This window comes from Hipposideros armiger, unplaced genomic scaffold (assembly GCF_001890085.2).
Source record: "Hipposideros armiger isolate ML-2016 unplaced genomic scaffold, ASM189008v1 scaffold_557, whole genome shotgun sequence".
Lineage (NCBI taxonomy): Eukaryota > Metazoa > Chordata > Mammalia > Chiroptera > Hipposideridae > Hipposideros > Hipposideros armiger.
Window position 1 is genome coordinate 679,143 of NW_017731907.1, and position 19,508 is coordinate 698,650.

General features: G+C 40.3%; 1 protein-coding gene and 1 pseudogene across 12 annotated transcripts in view; one reads left to right on the forward strand and one right to left on the reverse strand.

Annotated features, from left to right (window-relative positions):
* The window catches only part of FGGY (FGGY carbohydrate kinase domain containing), a 415,184-nt gene that overhangs the window by 39,225 nt on the left and 356,451 nt on the right, over positions 1-19,508 (forward strand). For 8 of the 12 annotated variants that reach the window (XM_019623668.1, XM_019623671.1, XM_019623666.1 and 5 more), the window contains 2 exons: positions 6,765-6,876; positions 12,553-12,704. The exons of the other annotated variants lie outside the window; for them this stretch is intronic. In XM_019623668.1, coding sequence (XP_019479213.1) covers positions 6,765-6,876; positions 12,553-12,704 — 264 coding nt within the window. The remainder of the gene's footprint in view (positions 1-6,764; positions 6,877-12,552; positions 12,705-19,508) is intronic. 12 annotated transcript variants of the gene reach the window in all.
* LOC109371252 (glyceraldehyde-3-phosphate dehydrogenase pseudogene) lies at positions 3,676-6,100 on the reverse strand (annotated as a pseudogene).

Below are 19,508 nucleotides of genomic sequence, written 5' to 3' on the forward strand. Positions count from 1 at the left end.
ACAAGTTGAAGATGGAAGACCAAACTGCATTTTTGCCATATTTTACTGTTTTACTTCCATAAAGGGAAGAACGCGTGTCAAGCTTGTGAAAAGTTGCATAAAGTTTATGGTGATAATGCTCTACAAGAATGTCAGTGCCAACGATGGGTCATAAAATTTCGTGCTGGTGATTTTGATCTCAACGACACTTCTCGGTCAGGGAGGCCCACTGAGGTTGATGATGACAAAGGCATTGATCGAGTCAAACCCACATTACACAACATGAGAGATTGCAGACACATTGAACATCTATCATTCAAAGGCTCATGACCACCTGAAGAAGCTGGGATACTTAAGCAAGTTTGATAGTTGAGTTCCACATGAATTCAAAAAAGTTCATTTGACGGCATGCATCAACATCTGCCATATGCTCATTAAACGTGAAGAAAAGGATCCTTTTTTGAAGCGACTGATAACTGGTGATGAGAAGTGGATTGTTTACAACAATGTGATGTGCAAATGATCTTGGTCCTGACGTGATGATTCGCCTCAAATGACATCGAAATCAGACATTCATCAGAGAAAGGTTATGCTCTCAGTGTGGTGGGATTTTAAAGGTGTCGTGTTTTTCGAGCTCCTACCAAGGAAACAAACAATCAATTTGAATGTGTACTGTCAGCAATTGGACAGTTTGAGTGAATCCATCATCCAGAAACGTCCAGAGCTTGTTAATTGTAAAGGAGTTGTGTTCCATCGCGACAACGCGAGACCACACACGTTTGATCACCTGTCAAAAATTATTGGAGTTTGGATGGGATGTGTTGCCACACCCACCATACTCTCCTGACCTTGCGCCGTCAGACTTCCACTTGTTTTGCTCTCTTCAAAACTCCTTGTGTGGTATAATGTTCAATTCAGATGAGGCTGTAAATCAGCACCTTGTTTAGTTTTTTTGCAAATAAAGACAGGTGCTTCTATGAATGAGGAATTATGAAGCTCACTGAAAGATGGCAAAAGGTTATCGAACAAAACGGGCAATATATCATTGATTAATCTTTGTTCTTTACATAAATAAATGACCTTTGAAAAACATAGAAAAATATGTGATGACTTTTTCGAAGACCCAATATATATATATATATATTTAATTATAGTTGACATTCAGTATTATTTTATATTAGTTTGAGATGTACAGCGCAGTGGTTAGGCATTTATATAATCTATGAAGTGATCTCCCCAATAAGTCCAGTATATATCTGACACCCTACGTAGTCTTTACAACATTGTTGATTATATTCCCCATACTGTATTTCACATTCTGTGACTACCAATTTGTACTTCCTAATCCCTTCACTTTTCTTACTCATCCCTGAACCTCCCTGCCATCTAGCAACCATCAGTTTCTTCTCTGTATTTATATCTATTTCTGTTTTGTTTGCTCGTTTATTCTGGTCTTTAGATTCCACATATAAGTGTGATAATATGATATTTGTCTTTCTCAGTCTGACTTATTTCACTTCGCATAATATCCTCTAGATCCAATCCATGTTATAGCAAATATAACATTTCATTCTTTTTTTATGGCAGAGTAATACTCCATTGTATAAATGTACCACAATTTACTTATCCAATCATCTATTGATGGGTATTTTGGTTGTTTCCATATGTTGGCTATTGTGAATAGTGCTGCAGTAAAGATAGGGGTGCATATATTTTTTCGAATTAGTGTTTTGGATTTATTCAGATAAATACCCAGGAGTGGAATTGCTGGCTCATAAGATAGTTTTGTTTTTAATTTTTAGAGGAACCTCCATACTCTTTTCCACAGTGGCTGCACCAATTTGCAATCCCACCAGTAGTGCATGAGGGTTCCCTTTTCTCCACATTTTCACCAGCACTTATTGTTTGTTGATGTATTGATGATGGCCATTCTGACCGGAGTGAGGTGATACCTCATAGTAGTTTTCATTTGCATTAGTCTGATGATTAGTGATGTTGAGCATTTTTTCATATGTCTGTTGGCCTCTTTAGAGAAATACCTATTCAGGTCCTCTGTCCATTTTTTAAATTGGATTGTTTGTTTTTGGAGGGTTCATTTGTATGAGTTTTTAATAAATTTTGATATTAACCCTTTATCAGATGTATCATTGGCAAATACCTTCTCCCATTCAGTAGGATGTCTTTGTTTTGTCAATAGTTAGAATTGTGCATTTTAAATAGGGATGGATTCTTTTAGGTTGACTTTTGTGGGATTTAAAAGGTTATTGTTATGTTTTAAGTTAATGGGAAACAGTAATGATTATGGTCACTCATGCTTTTTCAAAAAAGGAAACCATAGAAACAGAAATAAAAATAGAATTAATAAACCTATTATTCTACAACTTTAAAAATTACATAATGAAGTGAAAGACTATCTTCTGCAACTGGTGCTTCTGCTTTTAGAGGCAACTACTATTAACAGTTCGTTGTCGATTCCTTTTTGTTTTTGTATTTTACCTTATTACTATATCATGGATATCTTTTCATCTTGTATAGCTTAACTTTTACAAAAATATTTAACAGCATGAGGCATAATTTACATGCCATAAAATCCATTCATTTAAAATGTATAATTCACTGATTTTAATAAACTTGCACGCTTGTGTAATAATCACCATAATCTAATTGTAGAACATTTCCGTTGCCCATAAAAGTTCCCTTGTGCCTGTTTGCCATTGGTCTCCACCCCCAGTCATAAATAACTCCTTATCTGCTCTCTGGTTGTATAGTTTCTCTGTTTTAGAAATTTTATATAAATGGACTCATACAACATGCATGTGTCTGACTTCTTCTACTTAGCATAATGTTTTTAAGGTTCATTCATGTAGTTGCAGATATCAATAGTTCATGCCTTTCTTGCTGAGCAAATATTCCACACTTTGCTTAACCATTTGGTTAAACTATGGTGGACATTTGATTTTCCAGTTTTAGGGTATTATGAATAATACTGCTATGAATATTCACATACAAGTCTTTGTGTTAACACATATTTTTTTTTTTCTGGGGTAGATATCTAGGCATGAAATTGCTGGGCTGTATGGTAAGTTATGTCTAAAATGCCAAACTTTTTTCCCCACCAGCAATGTTTGAGGGTTCCACTTTCTGTACATTTTTCTAACATTTGGTATCATCGATCTTTTTGATTATTGCTGGTCTAGTAGGTATGCAGTAGTAGTTCATTGTGATTTTAATTTGCATTTTCTTAATCACTAATAATGTTAGCATATTTTCTTGTATTTATTGGCCATTTGTATGCCTTCTTTGGTGAAGTGTAAATTCAAATGTTTTACTTATTTTCTAATTCAGTCGTTTGTCCTCTTATTATTAAGCTATACAAGTTCTATATACAAGTCTACTACCAGATGTATGATTTGCAAATATTTTCTTCCAGTCTGTAGCTTATCTTTTCATTTTATTATGGTTTCTTTTGAAGAGCAGAATTTTAAAATTTTGATGAAGTCAAATTTATCAATTTTTTAATGAGTCTTGCTTATAAAGAAATCTTTGCTTAATTCATGATCAAAAAAACTTTCTTCTATGTTTTTCCTGCAAGTTTTATAGTTTTAATTCTTAAATTTAGGGATATAGTACATTTTGAGTTAATTTTTGTATATAGTATGAAGTAAAGTTTTTTGTTGTTATTTTTTTTTTTTTGCATATGGGCATTTAGTTATTTTACCACCACTGTCAGACTATCTGTACTCCCACTGAATTGTCTTGGCACTTTTATCAAAAAACAGTTGACCATAAATGTTTGGGATTATTTCTTATATCACTATTTTATTTCATTGATCTATAAATTTAGCCTATGCCAATACCACATTGACTTAGTAATGGTAGTTTTCTAGTAAAATTTGAAATCAGGCAGCATAAGTCCTCCAACTTTGTGTTTTGTTTTCAGAAGTGTTTAGGCTCATCTATGTCCTTTACATTTCTATGTAAATGTTAGGAGCAGTTTGCCAATTTCTAAAAAAAAATCTTTTAGGATTTTAATTGGGGTATGTAGAAGCGGTAGACTAATTTGAAATTACCAATTTAACAATGCTGAATTTTCCATTTCGTATCACGTATTTCCACAATTTGAAGGTTTATTTTTTTGGTTTTTTTTTGTAGTAATATTTTGTAGTTTTCAGGGTGTGGGTCCTGACCTTCTTTTGAGACATTTATTTCTGAGTATTTGAGTATTGATTTTTTTTTTCTTTTGATGCTCTTTGATTGAAATTTTATTTTTTTTGGTCTGGATACAGAGAGCTTTATTGATGATGCATGACAAGGTGAAGTTTCCTCAGCCCCTCTCCTTCTTCAGGGAGTCTGGGATGGAAATCGTGAAGGTCAAGTGAGTCTCAGTGTGTTGGGGGAACAATTTGGGACAAGGACTCTGCAGTAGCTGGGGGCCTGTCTTCCTCTCGCTGGGGCTGATGGTTCAGGGGGCTCTTACTCCTCGGAGGCCATGTGGGCCCTAAGGTCCACCACCCTGTTGCTGGAGCCAAGTTTATTGTCCTACCAGGAAATGAGCTTGACAAGTTGTTGTTGAGGGGAATGCCAGCCCCAGCATCAAAGGTGGAAGTGTCGGTGTCACTGTTAAAGTCACAGGAAACAACCTGACATTCAGTATGACCCAGGACGCCCTTGCAGGGGGCCCTCCGACTCCTGCTTTACCGCTACATTGATGTCATCATATTTGGCAGCTTTCTCCAGGTGGCAGGTCAGGCCCACATCTGACACGTTGTGGGTAGGGACATGGAAGGCCATGCCAGTGAGCTTCCCATTCAGCTCAGGGATGACCTCGCCCGCAGCCTTGGCAGCGCCAGTAGAAGCAGGGATGGTGTTCTGGGCAGCCCTTCCACCGTCACACCACAGCTTCCAGAGGGACCATCCACGGTCTTCTGGGTGGCTGTGATGGCATGGACTGTGGTCATGAGTCCCTCCACGATGCCAAAGTTGTCATGGATGACCTTGGCTGGGAGGGGGCAGTGGGGGAGGCAAACAGTTGGTGGTGCAGGAGGCATTGCTGACAATCTCGAGGGTCTTGCCACACTTCTCGTGGTTCACACCCATCACAGACATGGGGGCATCCTCAAGGGGGCAGAGATTATGAGCCTCTTGGCTCCACCCTTCAAGCGAGCCCCTGCCTTCACCGAGGTAGTGAAGACACCGCTGGATTCCGCAACATACTCAGCACCAGAATTGTTGGAAAATGTTCCCTGCTTCACTACATCCTGAACAAGATTGTGTACGAATGGTATTGTTTTTTTCCTTAAATGTTTAATATAATTTCTCAGTGAAGCCATCTGGTCTGAGAGTTTTTTTATTTTTTGGTGGGAATGTTTTAAGTACAATTTTGATTTTCATGTGTCTTTGGTCAATTTCTGTAGCTCCCAGATGGTTGTTTTTGATGATTTTTTTTCAGTTTTATACTTTAATTTTGCTAAGAGGATTTGCTGACATTTTCTTTTTTTTTTTTTTTTTTAAGCTGAGCCATCCTGCTACCTATTGGCAGCTCAGCGGCTGCTCAGCTTAGCTCAGGCTGGACTCGAACAGCAGTTGCTCAGAGCTCAATCTCTTGAGAGAGCTCTTAACCAACTGAGCCACTCGGCCGGCCCCTGCTGACGTTTTCATACCACCACACCCAGAAGTTTCTTCTCTACCTCTTTATTTATTTTTTTCAAAGATTTTATTGGAATTGGGGAAGGAAACAGTGTTGGGGAATTGGGGAAGGGAAACATTGTGTTCTTCCAGGACCCATCAGCTTCAAAGTCAAGTTGTTGTCCTTCAATCTTAGTTGTGGAGGGTGCAAGCTCAGCTCCAAGTCCAGTCACCACTTTCAATCTAGTTGTGTGTGTGTGGTGGGGGATGGGAAAGGGGCGCAGCCCACCATCCCATGTGGGAGTCCAGCTGGCAACCTTGTTGTTAGGAGCACGTGTTGTTACCAGCTGAGCCATCCTGCCATCTGTTGGCAGCTCAGCGGCAGCTCAGCTCAGGCACAGCTCACTGGCCCATGTGGGAATCGAACTGCGACCCTGTTGCTCAGAGCTTGTGCTCTTAACCAACTGTGCACCTGCCCAGCCTTCTACGTCTTCATTTTTAATAATTGTAGAATATTCCATTTTACAGATATACCTTAATTTATTTAATAAAAACATTTTTCTAATTTTTAAATATATTCTTAAGCAGCACTGCAGTTAACCTTTGTCTACATATAACTTTATTTACGTATGCTAATAATTTGCTAAGATAGATTCCTAGAAATGGGATTGCTGGGGCAAAAGTAATGCATGCCTTATATTTTAACAAATACTATAAAATTATTCTTTGAAATTTTCACTAAATTATTACATTGTTAAAATAATGTCTGAGAAGTTCCACTTCTCCGTATCTTGCCACTGCAATATACTATTAATCTTTTACATTTTTTTCCAGTATGAAAAACACAGACTGGTATATTTTTATTTGTATTTATTGAATTATGGTGGAATTAAGAATCTTTTTATATGTTCTTTGACTATTTCTTTTTATTTTACGAAGTGACATATCGTGTCCTTTGCTTAATTTACAATTAGATTGGTTGTCTTTTTCTTATTAATTTATAGGATCTTCTGATATTTTAGTGATATTAAACTTTTATCTGTTTTGTGTGGTAAATATTTTTTTCTATTCTGTCATTCATTTCCTTTTCGTCATAACTTGTTTTCAATCTTTTAAAAGACTTGCGTTGTAATTTATGTTTTTGTTTGTTTTTAAAACAGAAAGTTGTACAAGGGATCGATTTAAACAGAATTCGAGGGCTTGGGTTTGATGCCACGTGTTCTCTGGTGGTTTTGGATAAGCAGTTTCAGCCTTTACCGGTGAACCATGAAGGTAGGCCCATTCCTCTCTTTCCCTGGTGGTGGGAGACTCGGTGGGGCAGACCTGGCTGATTAATCAAAGGGCCCAGGGGGGACATGAGTCAGCTATGTCTTACCACACTGGAGGTGCGATTTGGAGGTGGAACGTAGAGGTCAGAAATCAATTCCCTGGCGCTAAAAGCTTGGAGAGTGGGAATGGGAAGGCATCTGGGGCTTGGAGTAGGTAGAGACATGGCTCTGGAAGGCACAAGAGCCCCAGTTGAGAGAGCGTGATGAAGGTGGGACCTTGAAACAGACACGTGGTCTGGGTGTTTTCTAGGAAGGGAATGTTAGTGCCTGCTGTTGCTTTGCATAGGAAGCTCCTGTCCCTCATTCATTTGAGTGGGTGGGCCAAGTCCATTTAAAGGAAATAGAACAAGGCAGATAGGACCATGTATCACACAGAAACTGGGAACAGATGGCTTCTCTGTTTTCAGTAGCCAGGCCAAAGGATGCTCCCATTCAATGAGGTGGTTCTTATAGACACTGTGACTACTGTGGTGAGCTGCTTCAAATGTCAAGTGCCACTTGGGTTCACCATCAGAAACTTTTCACAGCGAGCGAGGATGTGTTCCTTTTGGGGAATTTTAGCTAGTAGTGCTAGCACTTAGGTTACAAAACCCAAAAGTCTGGACTGGTCAGGTACATAAGGTGTGATGACAAGCTTCAGCTGATATTTCACTTGTGAATGAGCAGAGAGCATTTGGGAGTGGTGGAGACTCTGGTGCACTGGCCATTGCATCTGAGGGGTGTCTAGGACTGGTCAGTCAGTTGTTGCCGAAAGAGGCATTGCAAACATGTTTGGGGCTAGATTATGTTTAAGAACCCTTAGGAGTGGACCCCGCTGGAAGCAGTGTCTTTCGTAACCGGTTGCTGTGGATACTAGGGCACACTGGGACACCCTGGGATGGGAGTCAGGCACATTCCAGGTCTCTGCTTCACTACTGCTGAGCTGTGTGACACCTTGAGCGAGTCGCTTAACCTCTGCATGTCGCAGTTGTCGCCTCTGAAAGAATTGGACTAATGAAACAGTAGTAGCTTTGCTGTGAAAGTTAAGTGAGAGCCTGACATCTGAATGCTCAGAAACATTTTTTTTCCATCTAATTATGGTGTTCTCAAGAGAATATGTCCTACTCACTTCTATGGACCTAATGCTTAGAATAGTGATTTTTATAAATTACATGTGCTGAAAAAATGCAAATGGATGCATGGTTAGAACACAGGGGTAATGATAACCTTCTTTTACACACACACACACACACACACACACACACACACACACACACACACACACATATTTCCTCCCTTTCTTGCTATGTTTATTAGCACCTACTATGTGCCAAGCCCTGTTATTAAATGCTGGGGCTTCAAAGATGAACATGAATGGTCCTTGTTCTCAGTGACTATTGACTGGCTCAGTTGGCATTGTTCTAATGGAGACCAGAGGATGGGGCTGAACCAGCCCAGCTCAGCTCAGCAGCAGTAGACCCGCTCCAGTTTATGAGATGTGTCCAGCCATGGAGCTGGCCATCCTGGGAGACTCTTATCATTTCCTTAATTGGCTTCCTTTAAGTAGAGGTCAGGTGAGACAGTCTGTCAGGGATGCTGTAGGAGGAATGCTCATTTTGAGTGACCTTTTAGATGGTAAAAGCCCTAAGCTCCAAGGACTCTATACCTTCTAATCTAAAAATACATTAAAAAACAACAACAACCCAAAACTCTGGCTGTGTATTAGAATCAACTGGGATCTTTTAAAATGACCAATTCATAAGTGTTACGCCCCGAATTTGTATTCATTTGGCGCAGAGCTAGGGTAGGGCATCAGCATTTAAAAAAAAAGTGTCCTTGATAATTCTTGTATGTGGAGAATGACTGCACAGATGAATGGACAGTGGAAATATCAGGAAGAAGAACATGGAAGTGGCAGATGAGAGTTCCTTGTTAAACCTGCTTAGATCCGTGCCCTCTCTGGATGCCATTTTTTTTTTTTATCTCACGGTAGGCAGAATTGCCTGCTGTTAACAGGCCTTCTATTAAAAGGGTGGCGAGGTTGCAACCCTAATTATAAGTGTTGAAATAATTTTATTCCACCTGAAAGGTTACGATGTACCTATTCATCAAATGCATCCAGCTGCAGGGGCCCCTCACCAGTTTCTGCCTTTCAACGGATTCTATTAAGGTTAGATTTTTCTCTGAAGTGGATTATCCTGAGCTAGAAAATGAAATTAGAATTTCCAAAGGTGCTTTCAAGGTTCTTTAAAGACTGCTGCTACTTGCATGGTTAACTGGAATGATCACGAGGAGCAGGAAGTGGGGTCAGGAAATTAACCATCACCATGAAAACCAAACCTACACGATGGGCAAAAATGTTACCATTTTTAGATGTTAACCAAAAAGTGAAAAAAGCCAAAAAAAACCCAAGAAAAACACTTCAACCCCAAACCTAAGTAAATTCAGCACTATCGTTTAAGAACATTAATCATTGCTATATGATAAAATAGTCTCGTTGGTAGGCCTTTCTTGTTAGATCTTTTTTCCTTTGAAGGTCAGAACAGCCCCTGGGTTGGACAGCCGTGCCACTACTGCGTGCTTCCTACCTCTGCAGCCCACCAAGCTCAGAGCATCACTCTGGTTGGGTCATCCCAACCATAGGAGCTCTTGGGAGGGGGAGGAACCAAGGATGATAATGAGGGCTGGAGAAGGAGTTGCTAGAATACCCAGGCTACTCTGCCACAGAAACCTAATCTTTAGATGTTTTTTGCTAATTCATAGCAATTTTTTCCCTTCAAGTATGCCTGGGACATCTCCTAAGAAGTAAGTGTTCAAAATATTAATTGAATGCATACATGGATAAATAATCTGCCCTTAGGTAAACGGCCTGTATAGTCCAAATTTTGCTCTACTAAATTGCATCCAATTCTCTTACAATATGACATCTCCTTGGGTCTGTACTCCACTTTTTTCACATGCTGTCTCAATGGTGTGGCACCTCCTTCCTCACTCTTTTGTCTGGCTAACCGATGGCCAGTCATTTTTAGAACTAAATTAAAGTGTCTCTGCCTCTTGGAAGCTCTCTGTGCAGTGTCGGGCTCCGTTAACTAGTACCTTCTCTGTGCTCCTCTTCTGGGTACTACTGTTCTGGCTGTCAGCACACCGTACAGAATTGGTTTTCCATTCAACCATGTGCTTCGTACGGGCAAGGACTGTGGCGCATTCTTCCTGCTATCCCAGCATTGTGCCTGGCATATAGTAGATGCTTAATAAAAGATTAAATGAATTTGCAGTGGATTCATTTATTTATGGTTTTCTACAGGAACTGAAAAAAAGATTAATTCCCCTGTTCTTGCCTAAAATTAAAATAATTAATAATGATAAATACCATAAAGTACTCGATTCTGCATACTTCCATTGTGTCATTCCGACTACATTTTGGGAACATTTCATGGAAAGGCAGTAGCAGCCGACTGGCCTGTCTTTACAGTTGGAAGTTGAGCAACAGATGTATTGGTCTTGAAGCAGCTGCGGATACAGTCAATACACTATTTAGAAAGCAATACTGATATTGTTTTCCCTATAACCCCCACACCCACATACACGTGGATGTGTGTGTGTATGTGTGCACGTGTGCGTGGGCACACATCCGCATTCTGATTCAGTGACAGTCCTGAAATGGAACGTGGACATCAGTAGTTTTAAAGCTATCCAGGGTTTCAAATGTGCAACTGGGGTTGAGAAGCAGAGCTTTAAGCGATTCTGTTATAGAGTAGAATCATTCAGCTGTTAAAAACAAATCTGAGGTGTGCCTATGAGAAGGATTTATGTACTTTCTCTTATTTTCAAAGGATTACTGTTTTCAGGGGAGCTTTTGTGGGACCTGACGCCTCTCCAGGCAGGCGACAGTGACTGAGTCCTGGCCTCCTTATGTGATAATGACCTAATTTAGATGTTTTCATAGGTTGCCTTTCTTTTAAAGTTTTAAAAATTCTTTTTGAATCATATGAAAAATAAAATAACAGCCTCCCATGTATCTATTACTATGGATAAACACATGAATTTTTGCCATATTTGCCTCGTGTCGTTTTTTATAGAAGGAACTGCCTGGAGCTTCAGCCTGTCCCTTCTCCCCCTCTCCCCACCCCTCTGCCCAGCAGGTGACCATTCTGCTATAGTTGGTGTTCACAAACGAGTTGTTTCTGTGCTTTTGCCACATATGTATATACCCACAACAACAAACAATATATATTGTGTTTAAAAATGCCCCAGCTGGTGTCATTACTCATGTTGATGTGTGTGGGTCTAGTGTATTCCTTTGATCAGTTTATTTATCTGTTCTCTGCACAGATCTGTTTTCAAAGCACTCTTCATGTTTTCCCCAGCTCTGCGATCTTAGGCTGTCTTCAACCTCAGAGTTGGTTTGTCATTGAAAGTGACCTAGATCAGAGGATTGTTTTGAGAATTAAATGAGGTGATGTGTGTAAAATATTTATCACAGGGCTTGGGACACACACACAGACACACAGAGCTTTATAAACGTTTGCTATTAGCAAAGTTGTATAATTGCTGCGATTATTTTGTCATTCAATAAAATAATGTGTGAAAGTGCCAGGCTCAATTACTGTTGGGACCCCTTTGGTTTTTCCTTCTTATTATCTCCCAGGTATATTCATTGCTTTCCTCTGCATTTTGCCATCTGAGCTAGCAGTGGGCTGTGAAGAATATTGGCTTGCCCCTCAGAACATGATGAATTATCAGAGGCTGGGGAAGGGAGAAAGGGTCAGCCAGGTGCTATGTGGGCTGCAGGATTGGAGAGGTGGGGTTTGAGGGTGCCTGTGCTCCTTTCCCAGTTGCTTTTAAATTCTGTTCCTTGCGATTTACTACTTCTGAGGGCCTGATAGGTACTTGCCATATTCTTTATGCATATTACTAATCCGTGTATGCTATATGGGATTGTTAGCCCCATTTTGTAGATGAAGACACTGAGGCTAACAAAAGTTTAATAACTTTCTCAGTATATGTCTGCTTATAACGGAAAGAGTCAGTATTCCCCACTGGGTCTGCTTGATTCCAAAACTCTCATGTACTTCCCACTCCACTAAACAAAGTATCCGAGTGAGGAACAAGAACCTAAATGAACTGGTTTTACTTAAAGTGTCTAGAAGAAGTGGGAATATAAGTAGATAAAAGCCATTGTGTAGATGTATTTTGTTAAATATATCACACTGTTGAAATATCTGCCCATATGTAAAGGAGACAGATCTTAAAAAGCAAAAGTACTGTTTTAGGCTTATTTCATAGGCTCTTTTTCCTGAATATTCACCCAGAAAAAAAAAATTTCTAGGACAGAAGGGATAGGAAAGGAAGGGAAGAGCTGAGAAAGACTGAATGATGAGATATGTAATTGGAAGATCTTGACTGGTTTTACTGTAGATGTTTAACCCTGCGGCTATATTCGAAGAACACATCTCTTGAAAGGAAACCCAGGTTTGGGTAGGGTGTTCTAATCAGCCTCGATGGGGGTCCTTTTACTTGCTCGTTGTTGATGGGTGAAATTATGGAAGTTGTGGTGCTGTTTGCCCTTGGGAATCCGTAATTGCCCTTGAAGTAGAAGGATAAAGATGCACACGTGTCTTCCTCTGCCTGTTTCTGCTAGGAGATTCCCATCGAAACATCATCATGTGGCTGGACCACCGAGCAGTCAGCCAGGTCCACAGGATCAATGAAACCAAGCACAGTGTCCTGCAGTACGTGGGTGGGGTGATGTCTGTGGAAATGCAGGCCCCGAAGCTTCTGTGGCTAAAAGAGGTAAGTGCATAGACTGAGGAGAGGATGCTAATACAGTTGACCCTTGAACAACGATCGGGCTCAGGGTGCTGACACCCCATGCAAATGTATAACTTTTGACTCCCCCAAAACTTAATAGCCTAGTATTGACTGGAGGCTTTACCGATAACATGCAAAGTAGATTAACACATATTTTGTATGTTGTCTGTATTATATACTGTACTTTTACAATACAGTAAGCTAGAGAGAAGAAAATCTTAAGAAAATTAAAAGGAAGAAAAAAATACAGTTACCGTACTATATATATTTATTGGAAAATTCCACATGTACCTGGAACCATGTAGTTCAACCTGTGTTGTTAAAGGGTCCACTGTAATAGTAGAGGATTCCACGTGCTGTGGATTTGTCTGTACCAGGCATCCTGCTAAAATCTGTTACGTTTAATTTTTCCCAGCAACTCTGTGAGGAAGGTTGATCCCATTTTATTGAATATATTGCCGTTAAATCATTCCTGTTTTAATATGCTTAACTCATGTAAGGCATTGCAATAAGTATTTGACGGATTATCTCTTTGAATCCTAACAGCAACCCTGTGAAGTAGAGTTTCAGTTATTTTCTTTTTTTGGCTGTGTTTTGTAGACAAGAAAGCTTAAAGCTAGTAGAGATTAACCAACTCACCCAAAATGACACAATGAGTATGTGACAGAGCCAGGATTTGAACCTAAGACTGGCTGACTATGCAGTTGATCCTGCTAGTATCCAGTACTCTACTGAAGTTCAGCGAGGTTAATTACCATAACAATTAGAAAATGACAGAGCTGGGATTTAAGTCCAGATCGTCTGACCAGAACCTTCTTTCTCAATACACTTTCAGCCCCAAATGATGAATCTCTGGCCTTGGTGGCACCTTAGGGTAATCCTTTCTCATCTTGCCTGAACTTGAGCTTCCATGTCCTTGAGTGATACGGTGATCTCTGGTCAAAGTGCTTGCAGGTGACTCCTGTTTCCAGATGTTAGGATCCTTTATGAAGTGTGGAGAGTGGTGATGTCAGTTTAATGGTTCCTATTAGAGATGGATGTGTGAGAAAGTTCAAGCCCTCCGGGAACCTTGGGGGCTTGAAAACCCCTAGGTGGTCTGCTGAGGAGAGAATCCATCTAATGCGTAAGACCTGGTGTGATTCATTTACTGGCTCTGAGGTTTCAGGTGGGCTGTGTTTTCAATTACTCAAAATGCATATGGGGGTGGAGGGAGTTTAAGGGTGCTGAGAAGGTGCCCCTGGATTGCCACCATGGAGCAGAAGGGAGACAAGCGAAAAGGGCATTGATAATTAGAGCAGGCATGGCTTGTTATTTGTTTTGTATATTTATGAGTTTTAATTTGTGGAAAGCCTTCTATAGTTGCTAAGAGTTTGAAAATACAGGGTTTCTTAGGAGTTGGGGGGTGTTTCAGGATCCTGATTTTGTCTCTGCTAACATCACATTGTGTGACTTCGGGCAAAACAATTCTTAACCCAGACCTTACGTTTCCCAAAGTTGGAAAACCTGACCCAAATAAATGCTGGCGTACAAATCATAATACTGAACTGCTCTTCACTGTCTCACACTCTGCTATGCATTCTATGGGCATTAATTGATTTAATCCTAATAAGCTCTGCCTGGTAGAGAGCACGGAAGACTGAGGCTTTCCCAAACAAATGGGAGAGCCAGAATTTCAACCCATGTCTATGAGGCTCCAAACCCAGCTCATCCAATCATGCCACACAGTACAAAGTCCTTCCGTAATGGATGTCACTTTGGGTAGGAACCAGGAAGGAGGGCAGTGGTGTTTTTCAAGCCAGTGTAAACATGGTGCAAGAGAACATATGGGTTGGGTATATCACCCTTCTTAGCCACAGGTAAGGAAGAGCTGTACTGCATTAAATGAGAAAGATCAGGCAGGTGGTCAATGGTGCATCATCAGGGCCTTATTGAGTACATACTTTGTGGCCAGCTCCGGGGGTATAAATCCAGGAGATCTAAATAAACATTGAGTATGAACCTCTCAGGATATTTACCATTGTGCACTTGAGATCAAAATGCACTCAATAAAGGCCATAGAAAATAAAGTTCTAGATTGCATGACACTGATTGTGACCTTCTAAGACCATCCATCCATCCATCCAGTCAATTCCATTTCAGAATATTTTGAGTAAGGCTGTAAACATTGCCTCCTTGTGTATTTAATTACCTGAAGACTGAGCCTTAAATCATTTGAAAAAATTTAAAACAATTTTTTAAAATTAATTTTTATTTTTTGATAAGCATGCATAGGAATCCTTGCTGAGAGTCCCTTTGGTTTTGCCATAATTGCAAATTGAAAATCAAAGCTATTTCTTTTTTTCCCTTTTTTCTTTTCTTTAATTAAATTTATTGGGATGACAATGGTTAGTAAAATTATATAGGTTTCAAGTGTACATTTCTATAACACATCATCTGTATATCACATTGTGTGCTCACCACACACAGTCAGTTCTCCTTCCATCTCCATGTATTTGACCACATTTACCCTCACCTACCATTCCCTTCCCCCCTTACCCTCTGGTAACCACTAAACTTGTCTGTGTCTGTGGGTTTCTGTTTCTTTGTCTTATTCCTTTGTTGCCTTCAGTTTTATATCCCACGTATGAGTGAAATCATATGGTTCTTGACTTCTGTCTGAATTATTTTGCTTGACATAATAATCTCCAGATCCATCCGTGTTGTCAAAAATGGCAATATTTCATCTTTTCTTATGGCTGTGTAGTATTCCATTATGTATGTATACCACATCTGCTTTATCCAATCATCTATCGAAGGACACTTTGGTTGTTTCCATGTCTTGGCCACCATGAATAATGCTGCAATGAACAACGGGGTACATATATCTTTACAGAAAAGTGTTTTCATATTTTTGGGGTCGATACCCAGGAGAGGGATTGCTGGGTTATGTGGTAATTCTATTCTTAATTTTTTTGAGGAACCTCCACACTGCCTTCCATAGTGGTTATACCAATTTACGTTCCCACCAGCAGTATATGAGGGTCCCTTTTTCTCCACAGCTTCTCCAACACTCGTTATTATTTGTCTTGTTGATAATAGCCATTGTAACTGGTGTGAGGTGATATCTCACTGTGGTTTTGATTTGCATTTCCCTAATAGCTAGTGAAGTTGAGCATTTTTTCATATATCTATTAGCCATTTGTATGTCTTTTTGGGAGAAGTGTCTGTTCAGGTCCTCTGTCCCTTTTTTAATTGGATTGTTTGGTTTTTTGTTGTTGAGTTGTATGGGTTCTTTATATATTTTGGATATTAGCCCCTTATTGGAGGTGTTGTTTGCAAATATCTTCTTCCATTCCGTTGGTTGCCTCTTTGTTTTGCTGATGGTTTCTTTTTCTGTGCAGAAGCTTCATATAGCTTTAGTTTGATACATTCCCATTCATTTATTTCAGCTTTTACCTCCCTTGCCTTTGAGGTCAAATTTATAAAATCCTCTCCCAACCCAAGGTCTATAAGTTTAGTACCTGTGCTTTCTTCTCTACAGCTTATTGTGTCAGGTCTTATGTTTAGGTCTTCGATCTATTTTGAGTTAATTTTGGTATATGGGACAGAAAGCAGTCTAGTTTCATTCTTTTGTTTGTGGCTTTGCAATTTTACAAGCACGATTTATTTAAGAGGCTTCCTTTTCTCCACTGTATGTTCTTTTGGCTCCTTTGTCGAAAATTATCTGCCCATATATATGTGGATTTATCCCTGGGTTCTCAATTCTATTCCATTGGTCTGTGTGTCTGTTTTTCTGCCAATGCCATGCTGTTTTGATTATTGTCACTTTGTAGTACAACTTGAATTCAGGGAGTGTGATACCTCCAGCCTTGTTCTTTTTTCTTAGGATTGCCTCGACTATTTGTGGTCCTTTGTGATTCCATACAAATCTGATGGAAAATCAAAGCTATTTCTAAAATCAGTACTAGCATCTTCTCTTTAGAGCCTGATCAGGCTGGTTTATAGTGCTTCTCAAACTTTAATGTGTAAGTGAGTAACTTGGAGATCTTATTAAACTGCAGATTCTGATTTAGTCGCCTTGGAGTAGGGACTGAAAATTTTCATTTCTATGAAGCTTCCAGGCATTGCTGATGTTGCTGTCCTGCAAAGTTAGGAAACCACGTTCAATGCTAAAGGCTCTTCCCTTGTATACTGAAAGGCATCCATTTGTGGAGAACCAGTAAACAGTACCTTCTTTTTAATTGGCTATGGGAGACCAAGACAATGGGAAGTTAGATAGCTTCTATAGAGCTGTTCAGTTGCCCATTCGGTGTCAGAACATGAGACTCTTGTGTGCTGGGTTCACTAGGCTGTCATTTGTTTCCTCTTTATTCATTCCTGAATTTGCCAAATTTTGACTGAGGTCCTGCTATGAACCAGCAATGTGATAGGCACTGAGGACATGGGCACAAAGAGGACTTGTTCTTGCCCTTGAGGGGCACCGAGTCCACTGGGACAGTGGTGGTGGGGCCATAAGGAGGGGGTGGGTGGAAGAGAGAGACATGGAAACAGCCATCAGAAGATGTGCTGAGCGTGGTGATACAGGAATATGCGAAGTGCTTTCTGAGAAAATCATTTCCTTCTGGGAGGAGTTATTTCAGATGAGCCTCAAGATATGAGTGGAGGTTTTGCCTATTAGAGAAGACAGGAAGGATATTCTAGAGAGAGTCTACAGTTCATTTATGGTAAGGTAAGTAAGCCCTAGGACATGAGCCTGGGACGCCTCCCTGAGTGTAGTAGGACATGGGGCCAGGGCTCAGTTTAAGGGCTTATTTGGTGATAGAGATTGGTTGATGGTTTTTCAGCAAGGGAGGGAATGTCTTAGATCCCTTTGGCAGGGCTGAGGAGATTGGGTTGGGGTGAGAATATGTGTGTGTGTGTGTGTGTGTGTGTGTGTGTGTGAGTAAGAACTGCTTTCTTCCCTGATTATAGCACTTGGTTGCCTTTGCTTAGCTCTTAGGATAAGTTCCAAAATTTGTAACATGGCCCAGAAGATGGTATGTGATGTTATGTTTGCCTCCTCCTCTCTGTTTACTGCGTGTCTTTCGCCTTGCTCAGTCTAGTCCATCCGCAGGGATCCCCTCAGGGAGCCTCAAACACACCAAGCTCTTTGCCACCTCAGTCTTGACTAGTTCTTGGCAAACCACAGCCTGTGGGCCAGATCTCTCCTGCTGTGTGTGTTTGGATGTCTTGGAAGCTAAGAATGGGTTTATATTTTCAAATGGTTGCAAAAGAATCAAAAGAAGAAGAATATTTTGTGACCTGTGAAAATTATATAAAATTAAACTCTTAGTAGCCATAAATAAAGCTTTGTTGGGTCACAGCCACACTCATTCATTTATGTATGGTCTATGGCTGCTTTTGCGTGACAGGTCTGAGTAATTGAGACAGAGACTGTACAGCTTGCAAAGTTGAGAATATTTACTCTCTAGATTATTAGAGAAAAAGTTTGCTGACCTTTGCTCTCGGTGATGTGATGGTGTGCCTTTGCCCCGAATATTCTCTCCAGTCACCACAAAGGATGATTCTAACTCATCCTTTAGGTCTCACTCAGCTTTATTGTCACTTGCTTTAAAAAGCCTTTCCTGACCCTCAGATAAATCAGAAGTCTCTTGTCATTGCACTCTTAGTTTGACTCCATTGTGTCTCTCATAAATTATAATCCAATGTCAATTTGTATGATGGTTTGTATAATGTCTGTCCCCTTCAACCATTGCAATCCGCAGCAAGATGGAGATACGTCCATTGTGTTGACTGCTGTGTTCCTACCTGTAATCAAATGCCTGGCACTTAGTAAGTACCCAACAAATACTTTTTGAGTCAAGTGGCCCAGGAAGGGGCTGCTGCAGTATTCCAGGTGAGAAGTAATGACACCAGAAGGCTGGAAAGGAGATTGGTCCAGAAATCTTCAGGGGATAATAACAGCTGGACATTGAGACTGATTGGCTGTGAGGGTTTAGCTAGCTGGAGGAGTCAGAGCTGAACACTCACTGTAGGATTGCTGTCATTCACATGCTCCTTGTCCTTAGCGTGGAATCAGATGTCAGAGGGAGATGGGCAGATCGGGAGTTCAGACTTCCCGGAAGACAGAAGTGATGTGCGAAGACCACCGTAGCTCCTGGGCAAAGTCACTTGGGTCCTAGTCCTGAGATACAGAATTCTAATCATGTCCTTTGTATTTAGCGTTTATGTGTTTTGAGTTGACATATGTCTTCTTAATAAGAATTGTCAGATAAAAGGAAAAATGCCATTTGAATTTTTCATAACCCCCAGCAGTCTGGTTTTTCCATTTGGTCTCAATGATTCTGACTCTCATCTTAATGAAGGCCAAATGTAAATTAAGTTCTGTCAGGCTGAAGCAGCTGGAGCCTCCTATCTGTATAAACATGAAACATTGTAGGATAACAAGGTGCAGACTGAGGAAGGTCAAGAAAGTGAAGGGGCTGATGCCAATCCTGACAGCTTCGTGTTAATGGAAGATAATTAACTGGCTTGTAGGGGCTGCGTGGAGATATTCCAGTCCTTTTAACTCATTTACTTTTTTTGCCATTGTCAGCAGAGCAGAGAGCTACTCATTTTAAAGTCTGAGATTTTCATTGTTCATTCCAAAGCTCTGGAGTCAACTGGCTGGAATGTCAGAGGGTTTTGTTGATTGGCTTAGAAAATATATCTGTCCCTCCCTTCTCCCAGCCTTTGCCTCTCTGCTTCTGTTCCCAGGTAACATAGTGGAAAAGTGAGTAAATGATTCTCCAATTGGTTCTAATGTGC